This window comes from Aphis gossypii, chromosome 2 (assembly GCF_020184175.1).
Source record: "Aphis gossypii isolate Hap1 chromosome 2, ASM2018417v2, whole genome shotgun sequence".
NCBI classification, from domain to species: Eukaryota; Metazoa; Arthropoda; class Insecta; order Hemiptera; family Aphididae; genus Aphis; species Aphis gossypii.
In genome coordinates, this window is record NC_065531.1 from 65,959,584 (window position 1) to 65,977,415 (window position 17,832).

General features: G+C 28.2%; 2 protein-coding genes and 1 long non-coding RNA gene across 5 annotated transcripts; 2 read left to right on the forward strand and 1 right to left on the reverse strand.

The window, feature by feature from the left end:
- Positions 1-762: 762 nt before the first annotated feature.
- LOC126550344 (small ubiquitin-related modifier 3-like) lies at positions 763-7,513 on the reverse strand. Of its 2 annotated transcripts, XM_050201699.1 has the most exons (6): positions 7,310-7,513; positions 7,007-7,231; positions 6,510-6,641; positions 1,515-1,628; positions 1,347-1,429; positions 763-1,048 (listed from the first exon to the last, which is right to left on the reverse strand). In XM_050201699.1, the coding sequence occupies exons 2-6, from the start codon at positions 7,022-7,024 to the stop codon at positions 1,030-1,032; spliced, it is 366 nt and encodes a 121-aa protein (XP_050057656.1). In that variant the 5' UTR covers positions 7,025-7,231; positions 7,310-7,513; the 3' UTR covers positions 763-1,029. The 2 variants fall into 2 exon arrangements, with proteins under 2 accessions (XP_050057656.1, XP_050057658.1); XM_050201701.1 differs by lacking the exons at positions 763-1,048; positions 1,347-1,429; positions 1,515-1,628 and adding an exon at positions 4,160-4,503 and having other exon boundaries at positions 7,310-7,504.
- A 6,117-nt stretch (positions 7,514-13,630) lies between these two features.
- On the forward strand, positions 13,631-14,213 carry LOC126550244 (uncharacterized). Its single transcript, XR_007604284.1, has 4 exons — positions 13,631-13,761; positions 13,831-13,925; positions 13,999-14,061; positions 14,131-14,213. It is a non-coding gene; the product is annotated as an uncharacterized LOC126550244 (long non-coding RNA).
- Positions 14,214-14,759: 546 nt separating this feature from the next.
- LOC126549752 (small ubiquitin-related modifier 2-like) lies at positions 14,760-17,716 on the forward strand. 2 transcript variants are annotated; one of them, XM_050200054.1, is made up of 4 exons: positions 14,764-14,991; positions 15,068-15,190; positions 15,581-15,697; positions 17,254-17,697. In XM_050200054.1, exons 2-4 carry the CDS (start codon positions 15,173-15,175, stop codon positions 17,380-17,382), a joined length of 264 nt encoding a protein of 87 aa, XP_050056011.1. In that variant the 5' UTR covers positions 14,764-14,991; positions 15,068-15,172; the 3' UTR covers positions 17,383-17,697. The 2 variants fall into 2 exon arrangements, with proteins under 2 accessions (XP_050056012.1, XP_050056011.1); XM_050200055.1 differs by having other exon boundaries at positions 14,760-15,278; positions 17,254-17,716.
- Positions 17,717-17,832: the final 116 nt, after the last annotated feature.

The following is a 17,832-nucleotide window of genomic DNA, read 5'->3' on the forward strand; positions in this document are numbered from 1 at the left end:
AATTCAATCAAATGTCTACCTATGCTAACAAATTTTGGACAGTTAATAAATAATAATATAATCTTTTGATCAATATTTTTTATTAATATAGTATGTTTATTATTATTAATAATACATTTTTTTAAATATTATTCAGTAACTTAAACAATTTTTAGAGTGCTTTAGATGCATATTTACTGTTTTTAGGCTCTCCTCTATCTTTAATTGATACTAAACAAAACTATCGATTATACAGTATTTATAGTTAATATCTTGATAAAAATGCTTGGCAATATATCCACAAATATATACTACAATATATTGTCAATAATCGCATTATAAATAAACTATCATTAGATACAGTCAAGGCTGGGCAGTAGCTTAAATACTAGTATTTAAGATACGTACCTGAGATACAATTGTATATTGTATCTTGTATCGTGAATCTAAATACTTTTTTGACTTGTATCATATAATTATATCCACAAGTAGGTAATTGAACATTTATCTGATATCAGCTAATAGTCTATTTTTTTTTTTATCACAGTGTATCTGTCAATTACTTTATTTATGTTATTTCACTATTTTTTATAGGTATTAATGTATTATTATGCTGTTTCAGTTTAAAATTATCATTATTATTCATTTTTTATATTTTAATACCTTAATATTTTATTTGTATTTATTTTTATATTTGCATATTGAATTAAATAAATACTTTATAAAATTAACAATTAAATATTTAATTATATTAGTATTCATTAGTACAAAAATCTTTAAAGGGCCCCCCCCTGCGGTCAAAGTCTGCGCACGCGTATGGTTATTGAACACACATCCCTAAATAACTCTCATATAAAAAAATATTTATAAATAATCAATTTCAGAAGTTAAATTAACTAATTGTGTTAATATATTACACAGGTATTATAATTTACATATTCAATTCTAAGCTAACCAGTAGCTATAGATTATTATAATTAAAAATCATTCCTAGGATTTCAAATCCTCAATATTGATTGATAGAGCTATCCGGTAGTCACGTATCAATCTTCAACTTTGGCTGTTTAACCTGAAACAAAAAAATCTTTACCGAAGTATCCAATCCACAAATAAAGTTGATAATAAAAAATATTATGTAATAGTATTAAATAATGGGTATTCATAGCTTAGAAAATTTTTCTTTGTAAAGAAAAAAACATTTTTATGCACATCATACTACCAGTGATAAACATAAAAATAATATGGACATTTATATAAATCTAAACTATGAATACGCAAGCAACACTAAAATTTAAAACAAATATTTTAAATGTTAAGTCAAAGATGTAAGTGATAAATATAAAATGTACTAATGTATAGTATATAACCTGATATTCTCTGTTTGACACTTTTCCAGCAATTTTTTTACTTCATCTTCTTCATTAGTATTTTCTACACAGAGTTGGCTTTCCTATACAGACAAATTTAATATTGAAAAATTTAAGAACAGTCAAAATAATAAAAGTACAATAAATTATATACTTATTATATCTTACCATTTCATCACTATAATCAACATCAGGTATAGTAATGTCATCAGGAGATGAATTAAACAAATAACGCCGGCAAGGAACTGGGCTGTGAGTCATATTCTCTGATTTAAGAAAAGTCTAAAAAATGTTAGATTAATCATAAAATATTTGAATACAATCTTTATAATATAATTTTTAGTTAACCGTAGAATCATTATTAGCTGGCATTATATAATCTGACACAGTAAATTTTGATGATCTTTGCTTCTAACAATGGCTAGATCTTTTTCTAAGCACTGATGTCATGGAACCAGAACTGAGACATGTTCCACTTTTTTCAGCTGAATATGTTGAGAGATGCGTTTTTGGAAAAAGGTAATAAAATATTTTATGAATATAATGAAGGACAAACTACTGAGGTGGGCACTTTATGTAGTAGAGGCGGCTTTGCGAGTGCAGATGGTTTTGATGTGAGGGAAAAATTTAAACAATTTTTTATTCAAGAAGGAACAGTTTCGTGGCAAAATCACCAAATTTCCAGAGTATCATCTACCAATAATTAAATTAAACTTGTAATTTGTTTTTTAAAGTCAATAAATAATAAATGTTAACTGCTGCTAAGTATAGGTTTATATGACGTATAATATTTAAAATAAATCACGGTCTCACACAAAAATTCTAACATTTTACAATTATTTGGGTTTTTCTTAATTAATTCATAATACAAAATGTATATCACGGATATTAAAATTAGTTTTGATACTAAATACACAATAGAAATAAATGTTTAGAAATTATTATTTATTTTTAGCTTTAAGTATACATATATAAACAGTTTACACAGTGCATTCATCACTTCTAAAATACTCATTCATAAATAGATTGAGTGTCTAGGTTTTATTTGAAAATAATCATTTATTTTCAACTTAAACGCTCTGTTCGGGTACACGTTTTGTTCTACTCGTAATAATAATAATAATGATATTCAAAATAAATATACTATAATCTCAATGTATTATTTATACCATTAATAAATTTTTATTCCTACAAATATAATATTTTTTACAATCAACATTTATAATATTTTGCTTACCACTTCGCCCAACGTTGCTACTTATATCCCTCCAAATTGCATCTCGTATATTTAAATCTTTATAATCCCTATTTTCGGGATTATAAATTGGAGGATGTTTGGCTACACATTCAACCAATATCTCGTCTTGCTCCTTAGTAAACTTGACCATTGCAGAACTCATGTTTGAATAACCGTTATCAACGAGTGTTCAAACAGAAATGAGAACATTGCATGATTTCACCAATAATTACTAATTATTATTATCAAAACAATAAGTCGATCACGACACGAACGCGATTTGGCTGCTCGAAGACCAGTCAAATCGCGTTCGCGCCGCGAACAAATTTAAATCGCCGATCGCGATCGCGCAAGGAAAACCAACTATATTTAATTTACATTGTATCAGCAGCCGCGCGATCAAGGCACGCGATCTTAGATCGCGGTTCGCGATCGCGCAAAGGAAACCGTACCTTTAATGAGATCATACCTAGTTATTTAGCCATGATTAAATTATTATAATATTATTGTTATTTATTCTCTTTGTGTTATAACATCTTCTAAGGAAAAAATATTTGTCGGCCTTTTGCCACATATGTTTACTATCATTAGTTTTATATCATTTTATTATTATTATTGTTATTATTTTGCGCCCAACTCCCTTATTATTATTCTTACTACTGTACGTACGTACATAAAGATTTTCGTCTCTTGTTTTGTATACCGCTACTGCTTCACTGTTTTTCGTGTTATCTTTTCTGTCTCTCTGATATGTATATATTATTATGAGTCGCATTGAGCGCAATATATATAGATAGAACAGCACTTAATGTATTATTTTGGATTTTTCTTCGTTGCCAACACGACACAAGTTTATTATACTTAGATATAAAGTATAAGTAGTTAACAAAAGTTCAAATAAAATCAACCATCAATCTGATGTAGAAAAACTTCAATTATGTCACCTTATTTCATTTCCAGGGGAGACGAAGTATCAGTTTATTAAAAATATATTATGCTCAGATGACGTGTCATCAATTCTTGTTATGAAAAAACCATTTTAATGCCATGTTTTAAAATTAAGGGTAAATCATCTTGTGAAAAGAATATTTTAATATTTTAATTTCAAACCAAGTTTATAAGTATTTTAAATTACACAATAAACTAACATGCATTGAATGCTCATAATTTGCTTTAAAAGAAGACCAAAAATGGTTGGCTATTTATTTAGTCTAATCATATTTTGTGATGATAGATTAACTTACTTATAAAACAGAAAAACAAATGTAGGTATAACATTCTTAACAATAAAAGTAATATATTTAAAACTTGACTCCTTGCAAGCCTTAAAAAAATATTTTCATATTTTCATTTTACTTTATAAATTAAAAAAAACGTAAATATTTATTAATAGAAGATTTTGTTTTCTACTGTGTGGAAGATATGTCCCTGCTCAATATTGTAAAATGTATACAATAAGAGGAACACCTTTTAAAAATCCGATTGAATATATTGTTTTAATAATCACAATAATTAAAATAGCATTTACACATTTTAGTGAATCATTCAAAATAATTAAACAGATTAAAAAACCTCATTGATTAGGTATATCAAGTTTATTATTAAGTTAGAAGAATATGAAAATAATAATAAGAAGAATAAATTGTTTACAAAAAAAGTATTACTGTAAATATTTCATCTATTATGTTCTGTACATAATATAACATTTATTTGTTTGATATAGTTAAATTCTTGATATTGTAGTAGTTGATTATAAATTTGTATTCACAATAAATATAAATTGTTATAATCATCAGGACCACCCTGTGCTCGATGGACATAAATTTCGCTACCGTCCTCCATTTCTAGGAAAGACGGAGTAACCATTTCACTAATTACACGATTATTGAACAGAAATCTTATTGACCGAATATCAAAACCCTAAAACATTACAATTTTGAATGGATTATAAATGTTAAACTAGGCACATAGATTTAGTTTATACTAGTTTTATAGATGAATAAAATCTATATATTAGTATTTAAAATTAAAATTATATTAAATTTTTCAAACAATGAATCATTATTATCTAAAAATCCAGGTTTGTCATCATCTCACAAATATACATTGAGCAATTCAATTAAAAATTATTTAGTTTTAATATAAGTTAATTGACAATAGTATCATTCAACTTAACTTTGATGTATTAATTTTAAAGCAAGTTACAAGTGTGTAATGTGTATTATATTATTAACAATTAAAATGATCATAATTTCCAACTATTTAAAAAATATATATATATATTTGTAATGGAATTTGATTCAAATAGATAATATTGTTATCTTTGACAATACAATAATCAATAAAATATTAAAACTATAACTAATGTTATACAATTGTAAACAATAAATACAAGTGTGGAGTCATCACTTTTCTTTGAAACAAATACAGACAACTAAATTAAACCAAAATGGGATTATTCTGGATATAATCAGTTACTTTATAGTTTAAAGATTTTAGGGTATTCTACAATGTTTGAGGCCTTATGTGTACAATAATATAAATTCTAAAAAGATAACTTTGACTGTGCAATATCGTTTTATTTATTTTATAACAAAACTACAAAAATAATAGATTTGGAAAAGAATACTTTTTTTTTGTATTAGTGATATCAAACATTTAAAAATTATGTTGCACAGTCTCTGTTTTTTTTAAAGTGTGAAAATTTGGATGTTCGAATACAACCTAAGTGATTCTTTTTGGTGTAAAACAGTTTTAGAGATGTTTTACATATAAGATTGAGACAACATATGTGGGTAAAATGTTCTCTTAACTTAGTACTTAAAAATTAAAGCTGATACAAATTAGCATAACATTTAGTAACTAATTATACTAATTTTTTTTTTCTGCAAATATGAGTAATCTATACTGTATAATAAAATATAGACTATATAATGAATATAGTTAGGTTTCTATTTCTAGACTATATGGTAATTAAAATTCAATATTTTTGACTAAATAAAACATAATACAAAAAAAAAAAAAAGACATCAAGTTCCTTTTATTTGTTTACAGCAAATCATTTCAAAGTAACAAAGGGTATTTGCGTAAAATGGATAAGATATGACTAATTAATGGAATGTAACTAAAAACATACGAGTATAATGTAAAAAACCATATTAATTTCTCCGCGTAAGACAAACACACAAAAATATGACCTGCTAAATATCTAAATCATATGAGTCATATACAAAGATTATGAATTTACATAATAGGTATTGAGTAAACATATTTGGTGATTTATTGAAAACCTTTTATGTAATTAATTATTTAAATAACATCGAGTAACATTTTTAGATATTTTGTATATACAACAATATAAGGCAGAGGCCCTAGTAATGAAAATGAAAGTAATATTTACATTTTTATCATTAATCTTATTAATGTGACAGTGAAATACCTGTAAATTCTTATACACGAATGAAATTGTGTAATGTGATTGATATGGCCAATAAAATTAAAACTAGTAACTACGGTTAGGCTTGGTCGTTATTCGCAGTAGTCGACCTTGTTCAGCACCGTCTACGATGTTACCACAGCCATGAATAAAGAAAATTGAAGTAACAATATGTTATGCATATTATAAAGTAAAAAAATACACCTTTCTTTGTTTAGCATGGAGCTTATAGTGCACGTGAAAATGAAACAAAAGAAAAATTCAAAATATACAGCAACACGACCAAAAAATACATCTTTAAAATGCTGCGATAATACACAACACTGTAAATGCCTTTGACTCTGCCACCGCCGAATTGTACGGTGGTATCACTCTCGGTCATGCACGAGTTTAGATCAGTTTTTGTACAGCACTCAATGCGCTCATATAAGACACAGACTATTTTATGGAAACAATTAAAATAAACAACTTTTTAATAATTTATACTTACAGTTCTCTCACAGTAGGCGTTCATTAATTTTTGCAGTTTTGAAGTTTTTTTAATAGAGATGTAGACGACAGTATCGTAATGACCAACAATACTGCATTCAACCTTAATAGTAATTCTATTTTCGGGAGCATCCTAAAACACAAGGTATCTTTAGAATTGATATGTGTTTTACAACTAACAAAATTAATTAATGAACCAATAATTTAGTTTAACATAATTTCAAAAAATAATAATATAGTAAGTTATTGTTTTTAATCACACAATCCATAATTGGTTTTGAATAATTACACGATTATTAATTAACTTATAAAATCTGAAGATAGTCTACGAAATATAATCAATGTTAACGATAATAGTCAACAGTAATTGAGATAAATAATTATAATATGCATGATACATTTAATGGTACCATTTCTCAGGCTATCGTCGACTTTCAATAAGACGAGACGCCATGATTGATGAGTACACACTACGCAGCATTGTATGTTAATACTTACTCCTTTGCTTTCTGCCATTTTTTCTGTGTGTTATAATACGGTACTTATTAATCAGAAGAACAATGTGATGCCTGTGACGAGGAAAACGGGGCGACAGTGAAATGTAATTTCGCGAAGAAAATGCCGTCAACAATATTCGAAACGAATAAGGTTAGGTTGGTTCGGCAAACCGGAAGGAATAATGTACAGCGTCACTCACACGCCTGAGACAAACGCTAGGTACCGCTACAAGCAAACAAACAGTAAACAACACGGACTAAGATGTAGTGTACTATCGATGAGTGTAAAATGACTTCGCCTTACTTTGTCGACGATAAAACAGTGTCGCTATTAGTCACTGCGGCAATTATATTAATAAATAGCGACTAGCCACTTGGAATCGAACTCTCAATGACGCGTAGTATAGAAATATTACCAAACGATTGCACTAATGCATTACTTTGATAATTTTTTTATTTTATTTGGTGATACCATTGATTTTATAATAATTTAAAATCTATGGTGATACTGTACCACTGAGATAGATAAGAATATCTAATAATATAAAAATAATATAAAAATTATTAAACGAATATTTTATATAATATATATTATAAATAATAAAATACCTATGTTAAAAAAAGTGTTACATAATTAAATTGATGTAAAGGTACATTATAAAATTAAAAAAAAATGTATTTAGTTGGTACTGGGCTTTTTTTTCCAAGATTCCTTATAAATAATATAAATTATAATATGGTATCGCGTGACGAGTATAGAGTATTATACTATGTATACTACAGCGTGGACAATTTTGTTTTTAATAAAATTGTTGTTCAGAGTTTTTATTTTTTGTAAATATAAGTTTGAAGTACACATAAAACAAAAATTTTTATACCAAAGTTCACGTAATACGACCATTTATCCCAGAGTTGTGTCAAGTTAAAATGTGTAGTCTTTCAATGTTATTGGTATGGAAGTTCAATTTCTTGCCATACAGGAGTGGGGGTAACGAAAAATACGTCGGCCCGTTTTTACATCATAGTCCGCGCTCCAGTATATTCTTATCTATCTCAGTGCCGGTCGCACACGAATGCCTGATAAGCCGACGAAAGCTGCATCCTACTAACACTACTGTGAAACGCACCGTTACGTGCACATGAAAACGATAACATACCACAAACATATTATACTACCCGCACATGGCGGGAATTCAAAATCTTTGAATTGAGATTGCATGCGTAGACAATAATCAAACATTATATTCGAATTATGAATTCGTCAAGTATTACTAAAAAATCTCAGTAACTGCGCGATTTTATAACTACCAACGCAAATGTTAGCAGCGGCATAATATTGTTTTACTGTACCTAGTACAACAACCTATTACCCGTAAAAACTAGATACAAAATTGAAAGTAATTACGTATTTTTATTTACGGACAATTAATTTGGTTTTATTATAATAATATCATGGTATATCTAGAGGTCTGTCCAACGGTATCGCATATTTATGAAAATATATTGAGACTGCAAAAACCAGTTGTCGCCGACTGCTTTCAACGATGCATCCACATGCATCATATGCCAATAGCCAATTCACTGAAATATCAAAACTTACAGCACACCAGTGAACGAAAAATGTCTTTATAGTACGTGTGTAAGACCAAGCACGTATCGGATTGATACAATGTAGGAAAAATTTATAATTAATTTATCTAGATTATTATAATTACCTAATAAAATTACGATCAGAAAAAATGCAATCAAAATAAATAATACATTTGTAAATATTTTTTTTCAGTTTATATTTTATTTTTGGAATATGAGTATAATCTATAACTACTCGAATGTCTATAGGATACCATAGAATACTTCAATTTAGATTCCTTCAATATAAAATGACAATATTTTTTTACAGTAAGAAAAAAAATTAAACTCATATAAAGAAATCATTGTATTAATTTTTATTTTACTTTCTGAGCCACATTTAAAAAAGAATAGAGATAATAATTAATACATAAAAGTGTACCTATGTAAAAGTACGTAATATATATATATACATTATACATAAGTACATATCGAGAATAACATAGAATATTTAAACGAGATAAGAGTACCTAGGTAAGGAAAATATGTAATATTAAAATATCATACCAGTCATACCACCAACACATAGCTGTATTAAAAATAATTATAACTTGTAACTACACGATAGTAATGAGAGTAAACTATTATAAAATATCATGAAAAAATAAAATACAACGCTTTGCACTTAAAACGAAATGCAATATTATGAATTGTCACAAAAAATGTTGATATTATTTAAATCGTTTGTGTGCGACTGGGTTGCACACAAACCTTTTTTAAAAAAAATGGACTGTATATTATATGAAAGAAGATGAACAATGTTTCTGATAATATGACGGAAAATATATATTATCGTATTACATAATAATTATATTATGTATATTATAATATTTTCTTATATACTAAAGTTAGTAATATGAAATAACACGGTGACGATCACAGATCGATCGACACCAACAATATAGATATAAAATAATAATAATAATAATACAATTAATACAAATAATACATTACAAAGAAATATAGGTACAATTTTGTACGACCTGAGCCCGACGAGGTATGTTGTCACCGGCGTATGTAGTTGCACAAGACGATGAAGAACAATAAAACGTAAATCAAATACGCGACGGTCGGCGTATTCGCACCACTGTGTATATTATAGACACGAACAGACGCGCGAGAAACTAATATGGCCATGCACGACGGGTCGTAATACGTACGACGGACGGACGACGACAACACAAGAGTTTTACGAAATGAAACGTTCGTTGACACTGATGGCCAACAATAAAATCGCTTACGCGGCAAGGGAGCGACACGAAGAAAAGCCAAAAGGGCTGGAGCGCACTGATGGCGGCTGGTTCACGACGGAAACGACGGTCGTCGTAAAAAAGAATTAATTTTTTTTTTTGATTTTTCGCGTGTTAAGATGCCGACGAATAACGGGCATTAACGGCGACAACGGCGGCGGCCGACATCACACACACGGAGGTGCAGAAAGTTCGCCGCCGCGCTCAGTGATGTTAAACAAAAGAAAAACACAGCTGTACGGACGACAATAACACACGACGGCGGACGTGTAAATAATGCACCGGAGTATAAATTTTGTGTGTGCGCGCGTGTGTGCGTGCGTTCCGTATCGAACAGTTTGAATTTTTAATAAAATATTTAAAATTATAATCGCTTACGTCTATAGTTTGAAAATAAATTTAATAAAAAAACCTGACTTTACGACACTGATGTTCGACGTATCTATACAGCAGAGATGCACTCGTACTACTGATAGGTCGGGTCGGGACAACGTCACCAAACCATGGTATCCTGATATTCAAACGAAGGTTTATAGATAGTGTTGTGCTTGTAGTCATATAATTTTAAATAAAAGGACAATAGGACAATATCTTTCTTATAACAACGATTCTATGATTTGCATTGTACATTTGTACAATGACTTCACTCGCGCAACAGCTGTGTCTTGATCTCCGCCGCACCGCGGATTTTAAGTATAAAAACCGCGACTCAAGTATCGAGGTTATATAAGCTCACATAAAAATGTAAAGTTCAAACACACTATTTCAATTGCAACAGCCAACAGACAACAGTAACAAGTCACATTTATAATTCACCAGTATCATAGAATACGGTTTTTGGCTTTCTTAATAATTGTTGATAGATAATTAATATGTTATAAACTATAATATAGTATAAAATTTATTTCAACATTTTGGGGGGGAGGGGGGTAAATCCCCAAACTCCCCCCCCCCCCGGGTCTCTACGCATGATCTATATTAGCGGACCTCAACCTATTAGGTACGCGTTAGGTACGTGACATGATCTCAAGGGGTTGGTGAAAAAAGTGAAAGTTAATGTAACTGAAATAGTCAGCAATAAATGTAATATTTAATAATTTAATAATTGTGTACTTATTACAATATAATGTCTGCGATTTAATATTATTAATGCGACAACATTTTATCTTTATAATATGAACACTGTTGAATATAATTTAATAGGTATTGTATTACAGTATCATCATATCGCGTCATATCACACCATATTAGTATTAGCGAATCAGATATTGTTAAATAGTGGTATGAGACCTAAAGTGCTATCTTATTTTTATTTTATATTATTATTTTAAGTGCTTCAAAAAATGTTATAGGTTCCTACCAATTATTTTGTTTATTTATGAAACACAAATAACAATTTAAATAAAACTTATTATCAGTCAATCAGGACATTTTTATTTTTGTGTAGATGAATAATTACTCATACTTCGGTACTTAATGACAGTTTCTCAAAAGTCCATAGGTACTTAATCTATATAATATTTAGACAATAATGAATATAGATTAAAAAGTTTCATTTTTTTTTCATTTTAAAGTCAGCATTTTCGGAGGAGATAGCTATAACAAATCGTATCAAAGTGGAGAGGATAGAATGTGTATTGTATACGCTTCGCTCTACCATTTACCCATATTATTATTATTGTTATTATAACTATGGCATTGACAAAAAAATTAAACAAAACGCTTGGTCAAAATGACAACGGTGATAAAATGTGAAATCAACGGTACTAGAGTCCTAATAAGAAAGCCGTGTAAGTAGTATGTTGGTCGTCGCTTCTCTACCCTCACGATGAAGTGCCGAAGCGGTATAGCGCGTAGTGAGACGCGATCACATCAATTCCTAATAAAAGTTTGTACATTTTCAATCGTTTTCCATCGAAAAAATACTCCAAACCTAACTTTCAAAAAGTTCAACAGCCAATAACATACATAGAAACAGACAGTGATATCATCGTACTGGTACCTACAAATCGTGTTGTTTTAAATATATAACAAAAAACGCTTATCGCAAACGGCTACTTATAGAAAATCACAAATATATAATATATAACTATCTATAATCAAACAATATATTTGAATTATGAATTCGTCAAGTATTACTGAAAACCTCAGTTACTGAGCGATTATATTATTACCAACGTTAATGTTAGAAGCGGCGTAGGTAATATTATTTTACAGTACCTATAATACAACTACCTATTAGCCGTAAAAAGTAGAAACAAAATTTAAAGTAATCACGAATTTTTATTTACGGACAAATAATTTGGTTGTATTATGATAATATTATGGTATATCTAGAGGTCTGTCCAACGATGTCTCAAGTTTATGAAAATATTTTTTGACTACAAAAACCAGTTGTCGCCGACTGCTGTCGACGATGCACCACCACTCGACTCCTCGCCAAAAAACGATTTCGAAATTGCCGTGTCCGCCTTTAAATTGTGTCACCATTTTATTTTGTACAATACAATAATATATTGACTAATATAATAGTCATATTAATTATTATAAAAATAGGAACAACTCCATGTTGTAGTGATAGGCACTACCGTCTACCCAATAGTTTATACTATCGAATGATGATCGATAGTCCATGTGAACTATCGAATATTCATTAGTTTTCCTAGGGACCGAATACTAAAAACTATAGTATATACGACCGATAGTTTGTTCCTGAAGTGAATAGTAAAAACTATCGAATATCCAACCGATGTTCAATCATGAAGTAAAACTGCTTGCAGCTGTTAACTGTTACCCAAGATTAAAGATAGTATTAGATTCACATATATAGATAATAAGCTGCATTGCTAACAGTATAAATTGACAAGCTAGCCGACGGACGCCGATTTTCCGCCATGTTGGTTGTGGGCTCTGGTATTTTATCAATTTTTATTATTGAAATGATAATATAATACACAATACACATAAATATTATTATTTATTATGATTCATGAATTCGTAAATATTTCCTTAGAAGTATTTAAAATAATAATAGTATCTTTTATTAGTCATCAAGAGAACTTTCAACTTATTACCTAAGTATCTCAAAAAGTCAAAAATATTTAATAAACTAATCTTACTGCTACAAACAATGAAACAACATAAAACATAAGTAATATTAATCTAATAATATAATTTAGGTGTAAAAAAAATATATGATTATAAGTTATTAAACAAAATTGTCTAATGCAACTTTTGTCTTTTGTTGACAGAAGATTTCATAATTGAAGAACTTAAATTTTGCTGTAAGAATGTATACGAATATTTAAATAAATACGGCTTACTAGGTTAATAATATTTATCTTGTGAGGACGTGAATGCATTTCAGTGTCTTCAAAACATTTATTTGTTTCTGGAAGTAAATTTGAACATAGGTAACACAAAAGAATTTTGAACCATCATTATCATTATTTTTTGATCCATATTTTTTTATAAATAATTTATTTTTGTTAATAATTATACACTTAAAGTATTGTTCCGTTAATTTGAAAATTTTGAAAACACTTTCAGATGCTAATTGAAGACCTCCTCGATTTTTTATATTTGTCAAGTTATTAAATGATTTTTTATTTTTTTGACAATAAGCATGGTCATTTATGTTATTTGATTCATCGATTATTGCCTTAATGTCATTTGAACACTGCAAAACTGGAATAAGTTTTTTTTTACTATATAACAAGAAATATAGTATAATACATTGTCAGTAATAGTGTTGATAAACGGTTCGTTGCTTATATTGTCTATAAGTAGTTTAATGGTTGATTTTTCTTCGTCTTCTTGATCCATAAATGGTCTTTTATATTTCCATTTAATGGAAAAAAGAGAATCTTCTTTATGGGTAAGCAAATTACAATTCCCATTTACTAAAGTGATTGATGTATGTAATAAAATACTATTTTTATTGCAGTTGTAAATTGTAAGCAATTTGGATTGTTATTAGATCCAAATCGACCTCGCATATGTCCAAAGAATAATTCAATTGCATCTTGGCTGAATTTATAAGTTAGTACAAATTTGAATCCATGATTGACCAGTAAATCTTTAGATATATTTATTATAGATTTTATTGATGTAGCAAATCCGATGATAAAAGTTTTTCTCTGGCTTTTCCACAAAGGCACTCCATCAATAGTTTTTAGTGAGTATAAAAATGTTATGTGACTATTCATTCTATTTTCTTTAAATATTATATTTTCCTTACAAATAGGTTGTTTAAAACCCTTCCCATATGGAGTTCTTGAATTTAAGAAGTCAAAAATATCATCAATAATTCTAATAAATTGAATTCTAATATCTAATATTGCTTATTATTATAATACTATTATATTTATGTTTATTATTATTATAATTACTGTAAATAATGATCTGTATAATCAATATATGTTTAAGTCATATGTACCTTTTTACCTGGGCGTAAGCCCGTTTATATAATTAAAATAAATAAAATAATTATATCTTATTATTTTATACAAGCATATTTCTACTAAATTATAATTAATTTTATTCGTGTATAACTTATTTTGCATTATATGTCTTTGTATAATATATTAATATGTGTGATGCGAGGATGTGACATGAAATACCCGCCAAATGATATATTTAAAATTAGGTATCACATTTATCGTATTGTATTATGATAACACATCAGAGCCCACAACCAATATGACTTTTTGTCGTCGGCTGTTATCATTAGTAAGCAATCTAGTTTATTATCTATATCTGTGATTAGATTAGAATTACAACAGATAAAGTGATAACAGTCGGTACAGTATCACCAAATAAGATAGAAAAAAATATCAAAGTAATGCATTAGTGTAATCGTTTGGTATTACTATTATATTACGCGTCATTGGTAGTTCAGTTCCTAGTGGCTAGTCGCCATTTGTTTTTTTAATTGCCGCAGTGGCTAATAGCGACATTAAACTTATCGGCGACAAAATAACGCCGTCGTGATTTTTTGATCATCGCCAGTACATTATAATATAATACTATATTTATTATTATCTTAGTCCGTGTTAATGACTGTTGTTTGACTGTGGCGGTAGCGACTAGCGTTTGTCTCAGGCGTGTGAGTGACGCTGTACATTATTCCTTCCGGTTTGCCGAACCAACCTAACCTTATTCGTTTCGAATATTGTTGACAGCATTTTCTTCGCGAAATTACATTTCACTGTCGCCGCGTTTTCCTCGTCACAGACATCACATTGTTCTTCTGATTAACAAGTACCGTATTATAACACACTGAAAAAATGGTAGAAAACAGAGGAGTAAGTATTAACATACAATGCTGCGTAGTGTGTACTCATCAATCATGGCGTCTCGTCTTATTGAAAGTCGTCGATAGCCCGAGAAATGGTACCATTAAATGAATCATGCATATTTAAATATTATTTACCTCAATTACTGTTGACTATTATCATAAACATTGATTATATTTAGCACGTTAAGTCGTCTCTCTTCTGACTTCCATCAGATTTTATAAGTTAATTAATAATCGTGTAATTATTCAAAACCAATCATGGATTGTGTGATGAAAAACAGTAAATTGTTATTATATTATTATATTATCAAATTATGTCAAATTAAATTATTTGTTCAAAAATTAATTTTGTTAGTTTTAAAACACATATCAATTCTAAAGATACCTTGTATTTTAGGATGCCTATGAACGTATTAAGCTTTTAGTTCGTGATCGAGAACACACTTCCATCAAATTTAAGATAAGAAAAAATACTCTGCTTAAGAAATTAATGAACGCATACTGTGTGAGAACTGTAAGTATAAATTATTAAAAAGTTGTTTATTGTAATTTTTTCCATTATATATTAGTATGTATCATATACGGGCGCATTGGGTGCTGTACAAAAACTGATCTAAACTCATGCATGACAGAGAGTACACCGTGTGATTCGACGGTGGCAGAGTCAACTGCTTTTACAGAGTGTTGTGTATTATCACACCATTTTAAAGATGTATTTTTTGGTCGTGTTGCTGTATATTTTGAATTTTTCTTTTGTTTCATTTTCACATGCACTATAAGCACCATGCAAAACAAAGAAAGGCGTATTTTTTTACTTTATAATATGCGTAACACATTGTTACTTCAATTTTCTTTATTCATGGCCTTGGTAACATCGTGGACGGTGCTGGACACAGCCGACTACTGCGAATAACGACCAAGCCTAACAGTAGTTACTAGTTTCAATTTTATTGGCCATATTAATCACATTAAAAAATTTCATTCGTGTATAAGAATGTACAATAGCGAACATAAGTTGTTAAATTTTTGTTATTTCCATAGCATTTTTAATTCAAATTGGAAATTATTATTAGCAGGTATTTCACTATCACATTAATAAGATTAATGATAAAAATGTAAATATTACTTTCTAATATCATAATATTATATATTAAAATCTAATATTTTTGTAGTTTTGTTATGAATTAAATAAAACAATATTGCACAGTCAAAGTTATCTTTTTAGAATTTATATTATTGTACACATAAGGCCTCAAACATTGTAGTATACCTTAAAATGTTTAAACTATAAACTATAAAGTAACTGATTCTATCCAGAATAATGCCATTTTGGTTTAATTCAGTTATCTGTATTTGTTATTAAGAAAAGTGATGACTCCACCCTTGTATATATTGTTTACAATTGTGTAACATTGTAATTAACAATGTGAGGCAAATTTATATTTAGTTTTATTTTACTTGAATCTGTACGTCCTCATTACTTGGTAGTTCTTACTGCAATTATGATTTTCCAAATACATGTGACTGCACCAAACACCAATAATCAATGACTACACTGAACTGTCATCCAATGATAGAACACATAGCTTTAACTTGGGGTATCAAACTATACAATGTGAGAAAAATTGTTTTAATCTTGGGCTGAATTCTGTATAGTTTTAATATTTTTGTTGATTGATATATTATTGAAGATAACAATATTATCTATTTGAATCAAATTCCTTTATATACATATATTTTTTTTTAATAGTTGGAAATTATGATCATATTAAATTATTATAATATAATACATACTTGTAACTTACTTTAAAATTAATACATCAAAGTTAAGTTGAATATGTCAATTAACTTACATTAAAACTAAATAATTTTTACTTGAATTGCTCAATTTACATTTGTGAGATGAAGACAAACCTAGATTTTTAGATAATGATTCATTGTTTGAAAAAAATTAATATAATTTTGATTTTAAATACTAATATAAATTTTATTCATCTATAAAACTAGTATAAACTAAATCTATGTGCCTAGTTTAACATTTATAATTCATTCAAAATTGTAATGTTTTAGGGTATGGATATGGCCACTACAAGATTCCGCTATGATGGAAATATGTTAAATGAAAATGATACTCCGTATACAACTAATATGGGAGAAGGTGACGTAATTGAAGTCTTTCAAGCACAGATTGGTGGTTGATTTTATTTTAACTATGATTAACTACTTATATTTTATACAGAAGTTTAAATTTCATTTATTAATCAACATTTCATATACATCATATTAGTTTTTGAAACCTCAATACTAAACATTGTCTTTTTATCTATTCCGACCAAATTAATAAAATTTTTAAAAATGAAAAATATAATTATAATTATAATCAACTTGAACAATATCAAGAATTTAACTACATTAAGCAAATAAATGTTATATGAACCGAACATTATAGATGAAATATTTACAGTAATACATTTTTTGTAAACAAATTTATTCTTATGATAATTATTATTTTCATACTCCTTTAGCTTAATAATAAATAAAATATACCTAATCAATGAGGTTTTTTAATCTGTTTATTTATTTTGAATGATTCACTAAAATGTGTAAATGCTATTTTAATTATTGTGATTATTAAAACAATATATTCAA